Below are 21,870 nucleotides of genomic sequence, written 5' to 3'. Positions count from 1 at the left end.
GCAGATATTTCATGGGAGCAATTGTTGCAGGAGCAAATGTCATGGAATCAGGAGAATCATGTGATATGGCGGAGGCATACCAGTCGCTAGAGCAACATTTCTAGTTCAATGTTTTACAATGTGCTCATTCAACCGTGAATTAGCACACATTGTGTACAAAAGTCATGATTAGCTTTCCAAAACATGAATTTAATCTCTTCAGATAAAATTTGCCACGGGAAGCATAATAAAACTGTCATTTTGAGCAGTTTTCATCCCATGGTCACTCAACTGTGAAATTTTGTGCACAAGTCATTTCGTACGATGGGAAGCACATGAACTGTACGCTGCATGCCTTCTTATGCTGGAAATTTGAAATTTGTTCCGATATCATTGAATCAAAATTAAATTTGGCTTGTGAACTTCAAAAGTGGCCATTTTGCCTTCAGGGCATGCTCACTGGAGTGTGGCCTGGTGATATCCACTGAATTTCACATGAAAGGTAGCCGAGAAATACAGCTACATGTACGTGCCCCTGTATTCAGATTTCCTCAAAGTTTCCTCATTCAGAATTTACAGCGATTTGTTTTGGGGGGAACTTATATCTTGTGTAGTGTTTAGATGACTAATTCAGGATAACGATAGTCATTTTTGCTTTTGTTTGATAAGCCACCAGATGCTCTGAATTGTACATACTTTGTTGGTGGTTATTCTCTTCTTTTGTTTTTCTGTTTCCAAGAAATTCAGTGGTTGTGCAACCCATAAATATTGATAATAGATGAAATGTGCAGGTATTGATTCTTCCGAATAGAATGGAAATCACAGTTTTTCTATCCATGTATGATCAGTAGACTTCAAATAAATCTGAATATCATATAATGTATGCCACTGGTCATACTAAATGTAGTCATGTACATCGCATACAGAACTTCGATTGATTAAAATACTCATAAACTTGTAAACTTGTGGCATCATGCAGACCAATTAAGAATTCTTGTTACCTATTATAGCTTTTGAAAACTGCACATTGCAGACTGATTGAAAGAGTTATTTTTACTTTTATGGCTTGTGAAAACTGCATGCTTTTTCAATTTTCTCACATCAGTATTGGAGGGGGAGTTGGAATTTGCTGAAATTTATTGTTCAGCTTTAAGAAATTGCAGTGAAATGAAAAGTGGAAAAAAAGAAATTGCTGTGGGTCACATCCAAAGAAAATCATGAACAAGGGAAAATATATAGACAAGTATAATTATCTTCAAACCCAGTGTTAAACTGCGAATTAATGTGAGAAAAAAAAAGTGCTTTCCCCCAGACAGCAAATGTGTCACACAATGTCCATTGGTACTGCCACTGTGAATGTAGAACTGTAGTGTAGGTACTAGATAGTTGTCCCATTTTAGAGAAAGCCTGCCCACCGGTACTCTATCACCTTGAAGTGCAGATAATTTTGATGTGATTCTACTTTATACAAGTTTAGGAAAGGAATTAAAAAAAAAAAAAGAAACGAGTGAAAACAGCTAAACTTAGCTTCATTTAGAATGGTTGGGTTATTCTGGAACACTGTTCATAACAGCATAAATCACACAGCTGCATATGCTCAAAATTGTTGACCACTGTATTGTTAATGATAGATTCAAGGGGCACCCCAACACACAAGTTGTTATCTCTTTTCATATGTCATGTGCAGAAAATAATTGTATCAAGGGGATATCAGAAGAACCTGTAGTGACAAGTGACCCAAGTCACCAATTTGTTCATGTTTGTCCAAACAAACTAGTTTCCATTTTCAGTTTGATACGATTTGACTTGGAACTGACAACGTCCACAGACATTCCTATTCCAAGGCCAGTGACAAGGAACAAGATTGGGAATGAGTTGTTAGATAATCAATAATGATTGAGGCAATTATATTTTACAAAGCTGTTTTGCCTAGGTTTTCTCAGTTTGAGATTCTGAGTATAGTATTCTTGTCTTTTTTTTTTCAGGGCCAATCACAATTAAATTCTAATCTTAAACACAGTGGATTAACAACCCCCAAAACTAGTTGATCTTCAAAAAAAAAAGACAGCATAGGCCCAATAGAGCAGACCAGAACTGCACTTCTTTCCATGAGTATACCAGTGATAATAAAATTGTACCACAATTATATTTGTGTTTTGAATGAGCAATTTATATAGTGTGTTGCAGAGTAAATGTATAATATAACTTATGTTGGTGTGTCCTAATGTGTGTTTGTTTGGGTTTGTTTGTTGTTGTTTTTTTTTTGTATATATATATATATATATATATATATATATATATATATATATATATATATAAAAGTGTGTGTGTGTGTGTGTGTGTGTGTGTGTGTGTGTGTGTGGTGCCAAGTATGTGTACATTTTATGTGAATCTGATTATCAAACTACTATGCCACACCATGTTCAAGTTGGTTTTGATGAAGTAAAATCAGACAAAGTAGATGGTAAAAACTTTGAATTCAATAACTTCCTTAGATAATTTTTTTTTTTTTAAATGCACCATCAACTATTCTGTTAGTCGGATATTACTCGATTTATTAAAATCTAATTTAATGTGGATTGGAATGCATTTGCAATTATTCGTACACTCTCGTACTAATGGACAAAGGCCTGCAGGGGTGGTTACCTACAGTAAACCACATGTGTATGCCAACTTTCATACAAATAACATGAAAATTGATACATATGACGACCAATACACCATAACATACACCATCCGATGAAGGTGCATGTATGTATGTATGCTATCTTCGCAGCATGTTCAACATTTAACTAGGGAATGCACCACTGCATAAGACGAGACTTAGACTCATTCTCTATAAATTGTTTAGCCTTCTTTTAATCAACTGATGCAGCAAACATTCAAAATATCAACTTTGTTTTTATTATATAAAAATTGTGAAACATTTGAGTCACTGTGCAACATAAATCAACGAGACCTTCAGACGGTACAATTATATATTTTCAAGTCATAAATTGAGTGACATTCACTACTAAAGCAACAAAGCAAAACCACTACGGGTATTACATCAAAGTAAAGTAATTGCATATATTAGAGAACTCTTTCCTTAAATATTTACAACATCCAAAAGTTGATAAAAATAGATACATAGTTCTCTGTCCTACATGTATAGTGTGTTGGGCATACAATGTATTATGTATATAATAAGTAAATAAAAAAACACAAGAGCTATGTTCTACACTAAAAATAAGGGGACATTAGAAACATTACATATCAAAATAAAAAATCCTCATGAAGTCAAGGAAACCATATGAACAAGAAGAAAAAAGAATTAAAATTAAATCAATTCCTCTGAAAACGGTACATGTGTATGTCTTGCTTATTACCCATTCCATCATGAGGGAAAAATATAAATTTCACCTTTGCTTTAGTTACAAATAAATGTGAAGATGCACTCAGATGCCCATGCCTCCTGACAGTTTCATAATATTTACATTTTAGTAGTCAGAATGATGCACAAACATGCCCTCACCCCCCCCCCCCCCGAAAAAACAGTACACCATGATATACCCCTTAACCTACATAAAGTGGAATGTTCATCTCTTCTAACATTTCTCTCACACTTCAACCCTCTTAGAAATGAAACGAGAGATTTTCAATTCCACTGACATTTTAGCCCACAGAGTTGCTGGCGATAATGAGCAAGTTTACATGTATCTGTACCGAGTTTAAAGAATTCAAGGAGGATCACTTTGTTGAAATACAAGTACTTTGATTGCCTTTATTTTTCATGATTGCACCAGAACACATGGCCCAATGTGGCCATTTCATTGCGTGAGGTAAGTTCTTTCTTATTAATTCTTTTGGCAACAGCAAAATGAATCTCCACATCTCGCTCTCAAATTATTACAAATTTAAATCAAATTCCCCATCACAGTAATATTATTTAGCCACTAAAATTTGTTTCATCTGACGTTTATGAGAAGTAAATTTCTTAAAATGCATTCTATTTTGATGCATTCTCAACAGTTGGATTAACATAACATACCAGACAGAGGGTGCATAGAATTCCTTTATTTCCTTATGATTTTGTTAACGAAAAAATAATGAGACAATAGTAAAAATTGTAATGCAAAACATATCTAAGTTCCTATCAATTGCAACTTGATATAAATATCATCCCTCTCTCTCTCTCTCTCTCTCTCTCTCTCTCTCTCTCTCTATCAATCTATCTATCTGCCTAGTACCCACATTCTTCTAGACATTCAAAACAAAATAAACATCAATCTGTTCTTCAAAAAGGTAAGATAAATGCTATGAATGTACTGATTAGTTTCTCCCTAGACAATCGCACAGTCTTCAAAAAGTTGTTATTCAGAGAACATACATATCATGAGAACATTGACCAGCTGCATACCACAGAGGCATTGATAATTACTGTCTATATCATTGATAAATATTACTACATCCTTTCTATCTGTATATCACAATTTCTATATTTGTACATATAAAATGTTAATTAATTCTATGGAATGGTGTTCTTTTTTATAAAGTCATCTCATACAATAGAGCGACTTCAAAAATATTCTGCAATTGTAAAAGAGTTGAGCTGATTGTGATTTTGCAATGATAATATCAACAGTATGCCAATTCTTATATGGCACAAATAATAACATGGAAAGTATTGAATTTCCACACAGACAGAATGAAACCAAGAGGAAAGTCGTTTTCTCTTCACAGGTTTGTAGAATACATCTTAAATTGGAGTCTGCCGGCCAACATGATTGAGAATAAACATTTTGACAGTGGTTATACCTGGTCCAGTAATTATTACCAGTGCAGATAAGAGTGTGAGAAAAATAGATGTGGGGAGGTTTGAGGTTTGGTCCAACCTGCCCCAGCGAAGTGATTCCTGCATCAACAGCAGTACTGGAAAATGGAAGATTTTGTCTTTACAACCAGCGAAAGATGGAAATATCAAATCTTCCATCAACAGTAGTACTGGAAAATGGAAGATTTGATATTTCCATCTTTCGCTGGTCGAGAAGACAAAATCATTCTCAGGAAAATGGGGGAACATTGTACTGTATATCACACAACTTCAGGAGAGCAAATTTTTGCCTTTAATTTGCCTTGTACAGACTAGATAAAAATTGTTAATCTCAGATCAGACACCTCAACAAGTTTTAACAGGGTAATGCTTGCCCTTAGTTTTTTCTTTTATTCAGCATGATGTATGATATACAACTTCAACACAAAAGACACTCCCCCCCCCCAAAAAAAAAAAAAAAAAAGAGACTCGGATGCCCTGTGTAAATCTAATTTTAGTCAAAGCATTGTGTCCATTGCCCACTGTAAGCTTGACATTTTAATTTTATGCTCTTGATTCTGCTATTTCTCAAACTCATGCTTTTATAGACTGCTAGTCCTGCCTATGAATACAGACCAAAACTAATAAATGAATTAAAATAAAAATAAAAAAATGCACATTGCACAAGTGAGGAAGTACAGTGCTTCTCTCCATCATTTGTCAATGACAGGTGAAATGTAAAGAATTCATATTACTTTCGAAGAAATAACAAAAATGCTTCTGATATAAATTTGTTATTTGTCCACAGAGCATGTTTTCATCAATGATCAAAGCCACGGAACATTTCTTTCAATAAACATGCAATAATTCAATTGACGTCTCTATCATCATAGAGAATATATTTTTTAAACATTCTGTACAAAAGAAAAAAAAATTCCCTTCCTATTTCAAGTCATCATGTCAAGTACGGTAGTACTATATCACTTTGATATGTTCATCATCATCTCTCAAAGTGTGCATTCAAAGTCATAATATACAGATGTCACATACCCTAAATTATGTTAGACATATGGCATAATAATGGGAAGAAATACAGTGTGCTCAAAAACAACAACAAACAAACATAATGTTGCTGGGGCGACAAGACCTCGTATCTACAAAATGTCAAATGTTCAGGAGAGCCAAAAAACATGGTGGCTAAAGCACTGTATCAAAAGGGATAACCTTTCCTTTGAACATGCCGTGGTGGCTTCATTTTTGGGGTGAGACAGTTACGATTTGGACAGGACATCACTTAACCAATTATCTGACCATTAATTTAAAAAAAAAAAGTCATTTTCATCAAATTTGAGATACAAGATCTTGTCACCCCAGCAACGATAAGATCTATGATTAACAAAACTGTGACTACAGACAGCAAACAACAACTTTGGCAGACTACTGAAAGCACTAATATAAACCTGAACAAGCTCCATTTAAAAGAAAGACAAAAATTGTCAAAATTGTCATTTTATGTAGCAGTCCTGATTCACAACTGATCCAGGCCTCTTCACAGTGTAATCATCATTCCTGTTTTATATCTCCCTATTTTTTCCACTTCTTTTGTGGTGTGCGTAAACATCATCTATTCATTTTTTCTACACGAGTTCAAGCATCTGAACATTGTCTTACCAGATAGTGCAAAGACTTTTCTTCCTATTTCAAGGTCACTTTGTAGACTACGCAGCATTCCCTCTCAGCACAAAATAAACTGAGATGGCAATGAACAGAGGGAAAGAATAATTAAATACTCACCATTTTTGCCAACTTTTGCCTACTTTGCATACAACACTGGATTGCACACCACAAGCCCTATGTGTAAGCAACTGAGCAGATTATACTCAAAGTAAACACCCACTATAATCCACCATTGGTCAGTTGAAACACCAATTATGTTAGTATATTACATGGGTTTTGCAGGTTGAAATAATGATATGCCGTACAATGTGTAGAGGATGCTGGTACAGTATATAGAGATTTTAGCTCTTGATTTGTGATTTACAGACTGCCTGCATATGGTACATTACAATGTGATGCATATAGTATTATCACAGTGATCGAATGGAATTCTCACACGTGCCCTCTTATGTCGTGAAAGCCTTTTTCTATGCAACAGGCACAGCTAATCTCAATTTCGAGTCTTCTTTTCTCCACTCACATCCTTACCTGGCGTGTCTTCACTCCCGTCTCTGGCGAGCACAACGCAATCATGTCTCAAAGAAAATGTTCCTTTTGCACAGTTTGCCACTTGTACTACAGCCAAGAATAGTTGACAGATCAGACACTGTAGGTACCGGATCTCCTCATAAATCTGCTTCACTAGCAGGTAAAATCTGATGTGAAATACTGTATATGCCGTATCATATCGCTGTGTATTTATTTTCATAAATTTTGCGCGTCGACCAATATTCGCGAAATAAAAACTAGCAAAACTGTGTTGTATATCGTATTGAAGGTGCGTAATGGCTACCCTATTACATAATGAACATGTATGAAATACATTATCATTACACACAAGTTTACCAGGAGTTTTGACTGAATGAAGACAAGATAAAATCATGGCATGACTTTCCAAACATACTGCCCAAAAGGAAATATATGATTTATATATTTATGATCAATATAACCTGGTTGCTAATGTTATTACTCACACATGTTCAACAGAATGTCAGTATCTGAATAACAGATATCAATTGCATTTATCAATTTACGTTTAATAAGAAAGTGTTTGTCCAATCCTACAGTTGAGATGCTTATTCATGCTTTAATTTCTACTTGCTAATGATCAGATACCACAATCATTATCTGCTTTTAGCTCGTGTAGGATTAAGAAGAAAAAACCTGTACCGTTTCAACATACTACTTTCTCATTCCAACAGTGTAGCTCTGGGTTGCAAATTCAACCGCTCACGAAATCGTCTCACAAGTCCCAATGCACAAAGGTCTATACTCGCGAAATATACAGCATATACGGTAATTTCCCAAAGTACTGTAGTAGGTCACTTGCCTGTGACTCACACACACAATCTCCTGCCTCCACAGCCTTCATTATATCACTAATGTCCTCTCCCCTCCCACTCATCTCCAAGCCTCAATAATGTCCAGCATCAACACTACGTAGTGGTCATCCCTTTCGATTTCAGTTTCATTCACCCAGGTAGCCATTGCTTTACCACAGCATAGTTCGTCAAATGGTGCTACCAGCGCACAAAATGTGCCTATTGAGAGAAAAAAAAAAATTATAAAATTTTCACATCACAGTCTTTGACATATTTCACATACATATATACACGGTATAAAATGGCAAAGCATAAAAAGAACCTCAGATCGTGTATCCACACACTTACCATGAGCATATCACAAATGCTTACAAAGTAATCATAGCTCAGGGCTAGTGTACGATGTGTGAAGTGTCTTAAAGCACTGCAAGACGTCTCCCTTTTGCATCTTTATCCACTGCAATGTTCTGGACTTTGCAGCCACTCCACTTCTCTCTGCAAGTTGGCACTTTATAATAGCTATGATTACAATTGTACTTTGACTTCTGCTGAACACTAAAAACAAGACTGCCGTTGGCATCATTACATAGCGGCATTCCGTGCTAAGACGTTTTCTTTGTCTGCGTCGAGGAGAATGAGGAGACTCCACACACACTGCAGACTCTTACACAACTCCTCACAAGAAGTGTGGGAGTGGGATGGTCATCATAGATTCTCGTCTTCTCGCTGTAGCCGGGCAAAGTTGACGAAGACCTGCTCCAGGGTGGTCTGGCTGACCGAGTAGTCCTCGATGCCGAAATTGGCCTTGGCCTTCTCCATGGTCCCAAAGACTCGGGCCCAGGTCAGGGCGGGGTCGGTGATGTGGTAGTGGACCATGCCCTGGTGCTCATCTTTCAGCTTGCTCCCTGTTTTGTGTTTTTGTTTGTTTAAGAAAAATCAAAAGTGTACACATATTAGAGAGACTTGTCAATCAATTTCACTGCAGCACTGACCACACCTCAGCATGCAGAGTAGCCTCTACTGCCTTCGCAAGTTGGGCTGGTGGAAAAAGGTGAGGGGAAGGCTCATGAATGCCCACTAAATATTTATATTCACCTCTTAATTTATGTACATGTAGAAAACTCACTTTGAAAACTAGTTTTTCATTTGCATTTCATGTATTTAAGTATTAGCATAACAACCATCAACATTTCATAATGATTTAGACATACAACTATATCTACCTTAGGGACTAATGAAAGCCTAATGGCCATGATGGGTGATGGTCCCAAAATAACTACAAGACTACATCACAACTTCTAACAGATGTGCAGATAACATAAATTGTTTACTCTTAACTATATGAGTGAGAAGCGAGGGGCAACACTGTTCCATAAATCCATTTCTTAAAGTAAAAATCATCAGTTTTTGCCAAGAAAATAGTGTCTTGAGACACAAAAAACATGAGCAGCTTGAACTTGTAATTCTACCACGATGCAATTGACCAGATACTGACCTGGGAATTCCCGCAGGATGAACTCCTTGAGGGGCTGCAGGTTGGGGACGCTGCCATCCTGGGGCGGTAGGACCTTGGCCAGGAGGGTATACCCCTGGCCAAAGCGGCTCTTGAGGTGCTGGGTGGAGCCCAGACATTTGATGCTGCCGTTGACCATGATGGCTAGTCTGGTGCAGAGGGCCTCACACTCCTCCATACTGGCAGTCAAAAGGGGAGGGGGATGGGGAGGGGGGAAGAATATGGTAAATCAAGAAATGAATTGTGATTAAGAGAAATATACCTTGGGTTAACTCATTGAGGACGAGTCCCAAGTATTCTCGGGCAAGTGCCTATGGGAAATGCGTGTTGTAACCAAATAAGCCTGTCCTCAACAGGTTAACTGACAGCCTGTATATCGGGAGCATACTACACGTTCAATTCACATTATCAAGGATTAATCATGCATGGGAGCTCACCTGTGTGACGTGAGGATAATGCATCTCCCTTCATCTCGCACTCTACAGAGGGCGTCCCACAACAGTCTCCGGGTGACTGGATCCATACCAGTGGAAGGCTCGTCCAGGAAGACAATGGGAGGGTTGCCGATCAGGGCGATGGCTGTACTCAACTTGCGCTTGTTGCCCCCACTACAAACCACATCAGAAAGAAATTTGGCACCAATTATTGCAGTATGGGCAGAATTTACAGATTTTACTATCAACATAAATTATTGTACATAAATTTCCATATCTCAAAATCTGACAATAGTCTTAGCCCAAGCCTTTCTACCAACTACGGCAATCACATATGAATTCACATCATCAAACCTGTTCATATTAAATAATCCATCACAACATCTTCCAAAACACATTTTGATTCACAGTAGGAAACAATATTCAGTGGGAAAAAAAAAAATCAATTTTTTACTTTACAAATGCACTTCTCACACATGAGTTCTAAATAGCTTCAAAAAATTTTATTCACAATGACAAAAATGCTTTATGGGCAGAATTCCCCACTTCGAAACTAACATGGTTCCATGGATTTTCAATGCATCTGAAGAGCATGTGCTCGATGATAGCTACGATTATTTTCTCCCGAGTTCATCATAAGAGATTTCACAGATTTGAAAAGTCTAATACCTTAGTGTTTCTTCACTGTTCATAACCCTGACTGTGCTTTCTTCGCAGAATGAACCTCAGCGGGCACATCAAGGATAAAATATCAGTCTAACAATCAATATCTTTCCTTTATCAAATACACGAGACATGGTGATCACAAATCTAATATTCCCATATTGTTTTTTCATGTGAGTCATCACTATACATCTTTTACAGCCAACCTGCAGCAAAAAGGTTCCCGTTTGAAATTCACAAGACTGCAGAGAGGCAGTCAATACAAAAATGGGCCACAAGCTCCTCTCTCTCTCTCTCTCTCTCTCTCTCATGATTCTTTCAATCCTTTTCTTTTCGCTGGTCTCACCTGAGGTTCTTGGCCTGTTTGTTTGCATGGGGCTCCAGGTTAAAGATGTGCAGCAGCTTGTGGACTTGGGGCGGGATCTGCCTCTCCGGCATCCCCCTCAGCCGGCCAAACATGACCAGCGTCTCCTCGCAGGTCATCTGGTCAATGAGGGCATCTGACTGCGGGCAGTAGCCCACACGCTGCTGGACCTAGGAAATGAATACGTAGCAAAAATAAGCTTATGTACAATAGCAACATCAGGAGTGCACAGGAGTCAACAGACATCGTAATAAATTAATCTTTAAAGAGCTTTTGCCCTAGTCTAATAGCACTGAATGTGGTCTGTTAATTTCTGCAAACCTACAGCCTACTCTCTTTGTGCAGTCAGCCATTTTCTGTTGTTGCAATTAATGAATCAGACATAACCCTATTATGACAAAATATTAATATAATATGGACTGGCCTTGAGGGGGATACAACATTTATTGCCCGAACTAGAATTGTATTGCCCAAGTTGAAGACGAGGGCAATACTATTCTTACTAGTGAGGGCAATCAATGCAACTGATTGACAAATTGCCCTACATCGACGTAAATGAGCACTGAATTGATCAGTGTTTAAGTAGTAGCCATGATAAAAAATCATGGGCGTACATACTCGAGCAGGATTCGAACCCACGACCTCCTGATCACCGGACAGGCGTCATCTCCACTAGACCACCGAGCTTTCGCCCGACAGCAAGTGTTGGTTCTAATCCTTATAGCATGCAGCGGGTACTGCTTTGTTATTCAAATTCATGAAATTCTTCCGTCGAGATGTTTTCATTGCAACTGATTGACAAATTGCCCTACATCGACGTAAATGAGCACTGAATTGATCAGTGTTTTAGTAGTAGCCATGATAAAAAAATCATGGGCGTACATAATCGAGCAGGATTCGAACCCACGACCTCCTGATCACCGGACAGGCGTCATCTCCACTAGACCACCGAGCTTTGGCCCGACAGCAAGTGTTGGTTCTAATCCTTATAGCATGCAGCGGGTACTGCTTTGTTATTCAAATTTATGAAGTTCTTCCGTCGAGATGTTTTCATTGCAACTGATTGACAAATTGCCCTACATCGACGTAAATGAGCACTGAATTGATCAGTGTTTTAGTAGTAGCCATGATAAAAAAATCATGGGCGTACATACTCGAGCAGGATTCGAACCCACGACCTCCTGATCACCGGACAGGCGTCATCTCCACTAGACCACCGAGCTTTGGCCCGACAGCAAGTGTTGGTTCTAATCCTTATAGCATGCAGCGGGTACTGCTTTGTTATTCAAATTCATGAAATTCTTCCGTCGAGATGTTTTCATTGCAACTGATTGACAAATTGCCCTACATCGACGTAAATGAGCACTGAATTGATCAGTGTTTTAGTAGTAGCCATGATAAAAAAAAATCATGGGCGTACATACTCGAGCAGGATTCGAACCCACGACCTCCTGATCACCGGACAGGCGTCATCTCCACTAGACCACCGAGCTTTGGCCCGACAGCAAGTGTTGGTTCTAATCCTTATAGCATGCAGCGGGTACTGCTTTGTTATTCAAATTCATGAAATTCTTCCGTCGAGATGTTTTCATTGCAACTGATTGACAAATTGCCCTACATCGACGTAAATGAGCACTGAATTGATCAGTGTTTTAGTAGTAGCCATGATAAAAAAAATCATGGGCGTACATACTCGAGCAGGATTCGAACCCACGACCTCCTGATCACCGGACAGGCGTCATCTCCACTAGACCACCGAGCTTTGGCCCGACAGCAAGTGTTGGTTCTAATCCTTATAGCATGCAGCGGGTACTGCTTTGTTATTCAAATTCATGAAATTCTTCCGTCGAGATGTTGCAACTGATTGACAAATTGCCCTACATCGACGTAAATGAGCACTAAATTGATCAGTGTTTTAGTAGTAGCCATGATAAAAAAATCATGGGCGTACATACTCGAGCAGGATTCGAACCCACGACCTCCTGATCACCGGACAGGCGTCATCTCCACTAGACCACCGAGCTTTGGCCCGACAGCAAGTGTTGGTTCTAATCCTTATAGCATGCAGCGGGTACTGCTTTGTTATTCAAATTCATGAAATTCTTCCGTCGAGATGTTTTCATTGCAACTGATTGACAAATTGCCCTACATCGACGTAAATGAGCACTGAATTGATCAGTGTTTTAGTAGTAGCCATGATAAAAAAATCATGGGCGTACATACTCGAGCAGGATTCGAACCCACGACCTCCTGATCACCGGACAGGCGTCATCTCCACTAGACCACCGAGCTTTGGCCCGACAGCAAGTGTTGGTTCTAATCCTTATAGCATGCAGCGGGTACTGCTTTGTTATTCAAATTCATGAAATTCTTCCGTCGAGATGTTTTCATTGCAACTGATTGACAAATTGCCCTACATCGACGTAAATGAGCACTGAATTGATCAGTGTTTTAGTAGTAGCCATGATAAAAAAAATCATGGGCGTACATACTCGAGCAGGATTCGAACCCACGACCTCCTGATCACCGGACAGGCGTCATCTCCACTAGACCACCGAGCTTTGGCCCGACAGCAAGTGTTGGTTCTAATCCTTATAGCATGCAGCGGGTACTGCTTTGTTATTCAAATTCATGAAATTCTTCCGTCGAGATGTTGCAACTGATTGACAAATTGCCCTACATCGACGTAAATGAGCACTAAATTGATCAGTGTTTTAGTAGTAGCCATGATAAAAAAATCATGGGCGTACATACTCGAGCAGGATTCGAACCCACGACCTCCTGATCACCGGACAGGCGTCATCTCCACTAGACCACCGAGCTTTGGCCCGACAGCAAGTGTTGGTTCTAATCCTTATAGCATGCAGCGGGTACTGCTTTGTTATTCAAATTCATGAAATTCTTCCGTCGAGATGTTTTCATTGCAACTGATTGACAAATTGCCCTACATCGACGTAAATGAGCACTGAATTGATCAGTGTTTTAGTAGTAGCCATGATAAAAAAATCATGGGCGTACATACTCGAGCAGGATTCGAACCCACGACCTCCTGATCACCGGACAGGCGTCATCTCCACTAGACCACCGAGCTTTGGCCCGACAGCAAGTGTTGGTTCTAATCCTTATAGCATGCAGCGGGTACTGCTTTGTTATTCAAATTCATGAAATTCTTCCGTCGAGATGTTTTCATTGCAACTGATTGACAAATTGCCCTACATCGACGTAAATGAGCACTGAATTGATCAGTGTTTTAGTAGTAGCCATGATAAAAAAAATCATGGGCGTACATACTCGAGCAGGATTCGAACCCACGACCTCCTGATCACCGGACAGGCGTCATCTCCACTAGACCACCGAGCTTTGGCCCGACAGCAAGTGTTGGTTCTAATCCTTATAGCATGCAGCGGGTACTGCTTTGTTATTCAAATTCATGAAATTCTTCCGTCGAGATGTTGCAACTGATTGACAAATTGCCCTACATCGACGTAAATGAGCACTAAATTGATCAGTGTTTTAGTAGTAGCCATGATAAAAAAATCATGGGCGTACATACTCGAGCAGGATTCGAACCCACGACCTCCTGATCACCGGACAGGCGTCATCTCCACTAGACCACCGAGCTTTGGCCCGACAGCAAGTGTTGGTTCTAATCCTTATAGCATGCAGCGGGTACTGCTTTGTTATTCAAATTCATGAAATTCTTCCGTCGAGATGTTGCAACTGATTGACAAATTGCCCTACATCGACGTAAATGAGCACTAAATTGATCAGTGTTTTAGTAGTAGCCATGATAAAAAAATCATGGGCGTACATACTCGAGCAGGATTCGAACCCACGACCTCCTGATCACCGGACAGGCGTCATCTCCACTAGACCACCGAGCTTTGGCCCGACAGCAAGTGTTGGTTCTAATCCTTATAGCATGCAGCGGGTACTGCTTTGTTATTCAAATTCATGAAATTCTTCCGTCGAGATGTTGCAACTGATTGACAAATTGCCCTACATCGACGTAAATGAGCACTAAATTGATCAGTGTTTTAGTAGTAGCCATGATAAAAAAATCATGGGCGTACATACTCGAGCAGGATTCGAACCCACGACCTCCTGATCACCGGACAGGCGTCATCTCCACTAGACCACCGAGCTTTGGCCCGACAGCAAGTGTTGGTTCTAATCCTTATAGCATGCAGCGGGTACTGCTTTGTTATTCAAATTCATGAAATTCTTCCGTCGAGATGTTTTCATTGCAACTGATTGACAAATTGCCCTACATCGACGTAAATGAGCACTGAATTGATCAGTGTTTTAGTAGTAGCCATGATAAAAAAATCATGGGCGTACATACTCGAGCAGGATTCGAACCCACGACCTCCTGATCACCGGACAGGCGTCATCTCCACTAGACCACCGAGCTTTGGCCCGACAGCAAGTGTTGGTTCTAATCCTTATAGCATGCAGCGGGTACTGCTTTGTTATTCATATTCATGAAATTCTTCCGTCGAGATGTTTTCATTGCAACTGATTGACAAATTGCCCTACATCGACGTAAATGAGCACTGAATTGATCAGTGTTTTAGTAGTAGCCATGATAAAAAATCATGGGCGTACATACTCGAGCAGGATTCGAACCCACGACCTCCTGATCACCGGACAGGCGTCATCTCCACTAGACCACCGAGCTTTGGCCCGACAGCAAGTGTTGGTTCTAATCCTTATAGCATGCAGCGGGTACTGCTTTGTTATTCAAATTCATGAAATTCTTCCGTCGAGATGTTTTCATTGCAACTGATTGACAAATTGCCCTACATCGACGTAAATGAGCACTGAATTGATCAGTGTTTTAGTAGTAGCCATGATAAAAAATCATGGGCGTACATACTCGAGCAGGATTCGAACCCACGACCTCCTGATCACCGGACAGGCGTCATCTCCACTAGACCACCGAGCTTTGGCCCGACAGCAAGTGTTGGTTCTAATCCTTATAGCATGCAGCGGGTACTGCTTTGTTATTCAAATTCATGAAATTCTTCCGTCGAGATGTTTTCATTGCAACTGATTGACAAATTGCCCTACATCGACGTAAATGAGCACTGAATTGATCAGTGTTTTAGTAGTAGCCATGATAAAAAATCATGGGCGTACATACTCGAGCAGGATTCGAACCCACGACCTCCTGATCACCGGACAGGCGTCATCTCCACTAGACCACCGAGCTTTGGCCCGACAGCAAGTGTTGGTTCTAATCCTTATAGCATGCAGCGGGTACTGCTTTGTTATTCAAATTCATGAAATTCTTCCGTCGAGATGTTTTCATTGCAACTGATTGACAAATTGCCCTACATCGACGTAAATGAGCACTGAATTGATCAGTGTTTTAGTAGTAGCCATGATAAAAAAAATCATGGGCGTACATACTCGAGCAGGATTCGAACCCACGACCTCCTGATCACCGGACAGGCGTCATCTCCACTAGACCACCGAGCTTTGGCCCGACAGCAAGTGTTGGTTCTAATCCTTATAGCATGCAGCGGGTACTGCTTTGTTATTCAAATTCATGAAATTCTTCCGTCGAGATGTTTTCATTGCAACTGATTGACAAATTGCCCTACATCGACGTAAATGAGCACTGAATTGATCAGTGTTTTAGTAGTAGCCATGATAAAAAAAATCATGGGCGTACATACTCGAGCAGGATTCGAACCCACGACCTCCTGATCACCGGACAGGCGTCATCTCCACTAGACCACCGAGCTTTGGCCCGACAGCAAGTGTTGGTTCTAATCCTTATAGCATGCAGCGGGTACTGCTTTGTTATTCAAATTCATGAAATTCTTCCGTCGAGATGTTTTCATTGCAACTGATTGACAAATTGCCCTACATCGACGTAAATGAGCACTGAATTGATCAGTGTTTTAGTAGTAGCCATGATAAAAAAATCATGGGCGTACATACTCGAGCAGGATTCGAACCCACGACCTCCTGATCACCGGACAGGCGTCATCTCCACTAGACCACCGAGCTTTGGCCCGACAGCAAGTGTTGGTTCTAATCCTTATAGCATGCAGCGGGTACTGCTTTGTTATTCAAATTCATGAAATTCTTCCGTCGAGATGTTTTCATTGCAACTGATTGACAAATTGCCCTACATCGACGTAAATGAGCACTGAATTGATCAGTGTTTTAGTAGTAGCCATGATAAAGATGTCGTATCCCCCGAAAGTAGACAGTCCACATTATTATCATTACCCATTTCAGGTATTTCAGGCATCTTCTAGCAGTAACTTAAATCATTACAAAATAAACTTCCCGATTTACAAGTAACAAAATCCACTCGGCACCGGCTCGAACCCTACACCACTGCTCACCTATACCAACATGCTTGCACACAACCCCTATGTACAATTCAGGTACGCGGCGAACTCACACAGTCACAGCGATCGTCCTCTTTTTTTTACGTGCTAACGCATGGGAATTTGCTCTTCATCGCGAAACCTCTCAGCGAGAAACTCTCATTTCTTGGTGTGTACATGAAAAGTTAATGACGAAACCCGGAAGAAGGATGACACCCACTAATATTGCCTGCTGGAAACTGGTGGTTTCCCGACCAATCAATATACAAACTACAACTGCCCGGCAAAACTACCTTATATGGGTAGTAATACAAATTATTTCATCCTGTACAGAACTGAGCAAGATACAAATTTACGCACAGGAAACTCGCACCAGTTAGACTTCTTTAGATTTGATTGTCAAAGCAAAAGAGCTAACAGTGACTATAAGTTGCTCTTTCTCAGGTCAATGACGGAAGGTCCTTGCAAGGAACTGAGTTCATCAAATAGTGCATGCATGGCAGCAACTTTCAGGTGCAAATCTGAGCTTGCAGTCTCCTGATTGATACTTTTCTGCAAGAGCTCACCTTTCTCAAGTTCTCTTTGATGCCGAATCCCTCCACGAATGCCTCGCCTCCCGTCAAGTCTTCGTCTCCCGTCAGCATCTTGAACGTCGTCGTCTTGCCGGCGCCGTTGACCCCCAGCAGCCCGAAGCACTCTCGCGGGGGCACGCCCAGCGACGTGCCCTTGACCGCCACCAGCGGTTCTCGCCTCCTGGTGCCGGGGTAGACCTTGCGGAGGTCCTCCATCAGAAGGACGTCCGTCTTGAAGAGATCTTCTCTGGGTGTGTGCATGATGCGCTTCCTCTCAGCAGCCACATCTTCATCTTCCTGCAAAAGAATTCATAGCGATAAAGCTAGTCATAATGGGACAAGCTGATCTCTTTAATGGAGTACATTACTATGACTTGCAAGAAACCGAGATACTAAAACAGAGTTGACATTGTCAGTTACTTCATTGTCATCATTTTAATAGGGAAATGCCGTCTTGCTCAGGCATAAATACACACACCTATGGCTCTTTTTCAAAGTTGTTGAAGGCATAATAATACTAATAATAAAAGTAATACAATAAGGTACATTTCTAGTGCTGCTGCTATATACGTATGCCCTACTGTGCTGCAACACGAGACTCTTGTCTTTATGATTTCTCTTTAGATTACATATTCCAAAAAGAGTCAAAAAATTTCTTTTAAAAATATATTGAAATTTATACATTACAAAAAAGTAGATTGTGCCATAGAAATAAACAAAACACACAAATTAACGTTGTCGATGAGGGTAGAAATAGTCTGAAAATTGTTTCATTGCTTACTGTTGAAGGCACATCGTCTTCTACAGTGTTGACAGGTTTTTTCATTCGCAGCAGGTACTTGATGTTTCTGAACAACCCGAGCTCAAGGAGGAAGACGAGAGCAAAGTAAACTATACCCTCTATGGCCATGAAGGTCAGGAACTTTCCAACACCTGGCTCCTCCCAGGCGAACATGTTTTCCTGGTATTTGATGTCTGGAGAGGACATAATAACATAGCATTGCATGCATGTTACCACATCATGGTCGGATCGGTTGTAAACAAGATTAAATGCTTTCATACAAACAGCGATAGTTTGTTCCTTATATACACACTCATAACTTAACGTAACTGGTAGGAATTGAAGTAATGTTACATAAATGTTGGTCTAATCACTGGTGTTCTCAGCTCTATCATTTAAGGACTCCTAAAGCATTTCTGGAAAAGAAACGGACTGTATTCACAATGTAATGCATTTTATATTCATAAACATGCTTTCAAAGGTTACCTCACTGTATAAGCTGTTATTTTCACATACAGATATTTTTGCCAATGAGGAGGTCACAGATATTTTTGTGAGATGCTGTTTTTTACGAATTGACATCGAGGCTATCGTATGTGCACTATAATACCATAGCGCATGGCAACATTTTTGCATGTTGTTAAATTTGTGGTCCAACAGTGATTCACAAAATTTGTGAAAATTAAGCTCTTGCAAAAATAACGGCTTACGCAGTACCTTCCTACGGATCCTGTCGCATGTGGATAAGCCACCATCACATTTTCTTCCCTTGCTGGAAGCACAATAACAATATTACATACACTGTACTCAGCAAATCTACTGTTCAACTTAAACGCCACGAGAAAAACTGAGTGGTAACAGATCCTTTTAAGGACCAGTACAGTGGGACTATTATATACTGACGAATACAATAAGCTGGTTTGAACAGGACAAAGAGAAGGCAGGATGTCTAAAATGTCCCTTCTGTGTACTCACCTGGTTCAGACGCACAGACCTGCCTGGCCAGAGGGCTCTCCGTGCACACCTTGATGATCTGGTAGTTGTTGTAGTAGTCCGCCAGCGCCGACCCCAGGCAGAACGACGGGCAGAACATGAACGTCCACTCCAGGATGTCGGCCACGTGCAGGAGCCCCAGCTCGGGCACGGAGAGGATCTCCACGGCGATGAAGGTGGTGGAGCCGAAGATGATGTTGAACATGGTGAGGGAGACAAAGCCGGTGGACGGGGTGCTGAAGAGGAAGGAGAGGAGGTACATGAGCGGGATGATGGCCCAGCCGTGGAGGAAGAGGATGAGGAGCACGGCGAGGCTGTTGATGCCGGCGTAGGCCTCGATGCGAAACGCGATGAAGATGATGCAGGCGAGGAGGCAGGGCACCAGGTAGTTGATGAGGTCCCAGGCGTAGGTGGAGAGCCAGAAGTTGGAAATGCGCACCCCGCTGATGAACTGCACATGCTTGGATTTCACTGTACTCTCCTGACGAGATAAGAAGGTAGTTAAGAAATCACACAAATGTAGAATCTTGTTTAATCCTGGAACATAAAAGTTGTCATAAGCTTTTGCTTTTGGTGTTCTTGATAAAAATACACACAATCAGAATTATTGACAGTTTTGTTCACAAGATACCTTGCTATCAACCTTCTAGTTAATTCCTGGTATTTCTTCTGATCTATGAGACAGGGAGTGATATTGCAGATTGGCACATTTAGTTCCCTGCCAAGAGAAATGGGGGAAAATGAAGAATGGGGAGCTCCTGTTTTGGAAGGTCAGTAACAGGTTTACTTTATATCAGAAGTCAACCTGGTAAGTTATGTATAACTAAGAATACAATTCATTTTGAGTTCTGTATGACTTCCAAACCAGCTGAAGCTTTCAGTTCCCAAGACTAAAGTCACTCTGGCCCATAATAAGCCTCACGACATTAGCTTAACTGCAAGAGCAAAACAACAAGCAAGACTTGCAAGAATTCCCCTGTTATTATGTCCAATGTCTGCTGTGCTGAGAGGAGCAACAAAATTTTGATGGAACATGTTTCTCCTCAACATGAGGTAAGTAACAGAGCAAAACAGAGAATATGGTAATTATTTTCATGTGTGGTGAACTTACCTTGATGATGAAGACAACAAAGCTACTGGCCAGGAAAGACATCCCAAAGAGCATATTGAAGGAGATGGCAAACCCTGTGGCCACGCCCGCATTCAGCTGGTCGCTAGCTTGCTCGGTGACCGTTCTGGGCAATGGGTGATTGATGGTGGTGATCTTGTAGCTGTCGTTCAGGAAATACTTCATGAGTGCATTGTCCAGGGCATTGAGAGCCATGGGTGGGGTGTGGTACGGCTGTTCCTGAAACAGGGCCACGCCATCCACGCGGCTGACATTTGAATGAATGCTCTCGTCCAGCGTAACGGCGATCATGTTCTCACGGACGAACAGAGCGGACGTCTCCTCTCGTTTATCAATGAGGTAGTCCAGCATGCCGTACGTGGCATTGCAGTCGACATCTACAACGGTGGTCTCCGTATCAAAAAATTGATTTCTGTACTCATCATTGATTGCGGCTATGGCTGAGGAGTTCGGGTACGTGGAGTAGGAGGCGAAGGTCTTGCCGTAAATGTCGAGGGTGAGCGTGAGAGGGGTGGCATCGCCGACGGAGGGGAAGACCTTCGAGGCGATGATGGCGAAGAGGGTGCAGATTATCGGGATGAGCAGCTGGACGATGATGAGGATGAGGTTGCGCCAGGTGTGGAGGACGCGCTTCACAAACATGGCGCGGAACTGCTGCCAGTACAGGACGATGCCCGTGTTCCGCTCGGTGATGATGACACCTCCCTCGCTGTTCACCGTACGCACAATCTCTGTTGAAATGAACAGCATGCATTTGATGCAATCATAATACCGAAGCTTTACCACTGTCTAAAAGTTGCAAAGAGTTTTTGAATTCTTGGAATTTACCCTGTTGCCACTGAAAGTACTGCCAAAATCAAAGCTGAGAGTTTTAAGGCAGACAAGCTACCAAAGAATTTGGGTGTGCATGAACAGCTTTGACAATGAACTGAAGATAAAATCACATAGCCACTTAGTCATATGATCCAAATTAAATTCTATCTCACAAATCATAACTGAGGTGCTTACCCCTAGCAAAAAGTGTCAACTCTCATCCTAAACCCTGAACTGTTAATTTCTCAACTCCTATAAAATCCTGGTCCTAAAACTACACAAATTGAATATTAGGTAGAATTACAATCTTTTCTGGATGACCAATTGCAATGCACTACTCTTCAAAAATGACTTAGTTTTCCTTGGTGTTGCATACTTTTTAAAAGATGTTAATTTCAAAGACATACTAAATAAAATCCACACTGACATGCAAGATTTAAATTGAGAAA

At 40.7% G+C, this 21,870-nt stretch overlaps 1 protein-coding gene across 1 annotated transcript in view; it reads right to left on the bottom strand.

Annotated features, from left to right (window-relative positions):
• Positions 1–8,514: 8,514 nt before the first annotated feature.
• Positions 8,515–21,870, bottom strand: part of LOC140231397 (phospholipid-transporting ATPase ABCA3-like) — a 34,226-nt gene continuing 20,870 nt past the window's right edge. Inside the window, exons 14-21 of the mRNA XM_072311523.1 lie at positions 20,591–21,339; positions 19,462–19,960; positions 18,487–18,680; positions 17,700–18,002; positions 10,766–10,953; positions 9,760–9,930; positions 9,305–9,501; positions 8,515–8,714 (exon numbers count right to left, since the gene is read on the bottom strand). Coding sequence (XP_072167624.1) covers positions 8,515–8,714; positions 9,305–9,501; positions 9,760–9,930; positions 10,766–10,953; positions 17,700–18,002; positions 18,487–18,680; positions 19,462–19,960; positions 20,591–21,339 — 2,501 coding nt within the window. The remainder of the gene's footprint in view (positions 8,715–9,304; positions 9,502–9,759; positions 9,931–10,765; positions 10,954–17,699; positions 18,003–18,486; positions 18,681–19,461; positions 19,961–20,590; positions 21,340–21,870) is intronic.

This window comes from Diadema setosum, chromosome 8 (assembly GCF_964275005.1).
Source record: "Diadema setosum chromosome 8, eeDiaSeto1, whole genome shotgun sequence".
Lineage (NCBI taxonomy): Eukaryota > Metazoa > Echinodermata > Echinoidea > Diadematoida > Diadematidae > Diadema > Diadema setosum.
The sequence above is the reverse complement of the archived record's forward strand: the minus strand, read 5'-3'. Positions and strand labels throughout refer to the sequence as shown.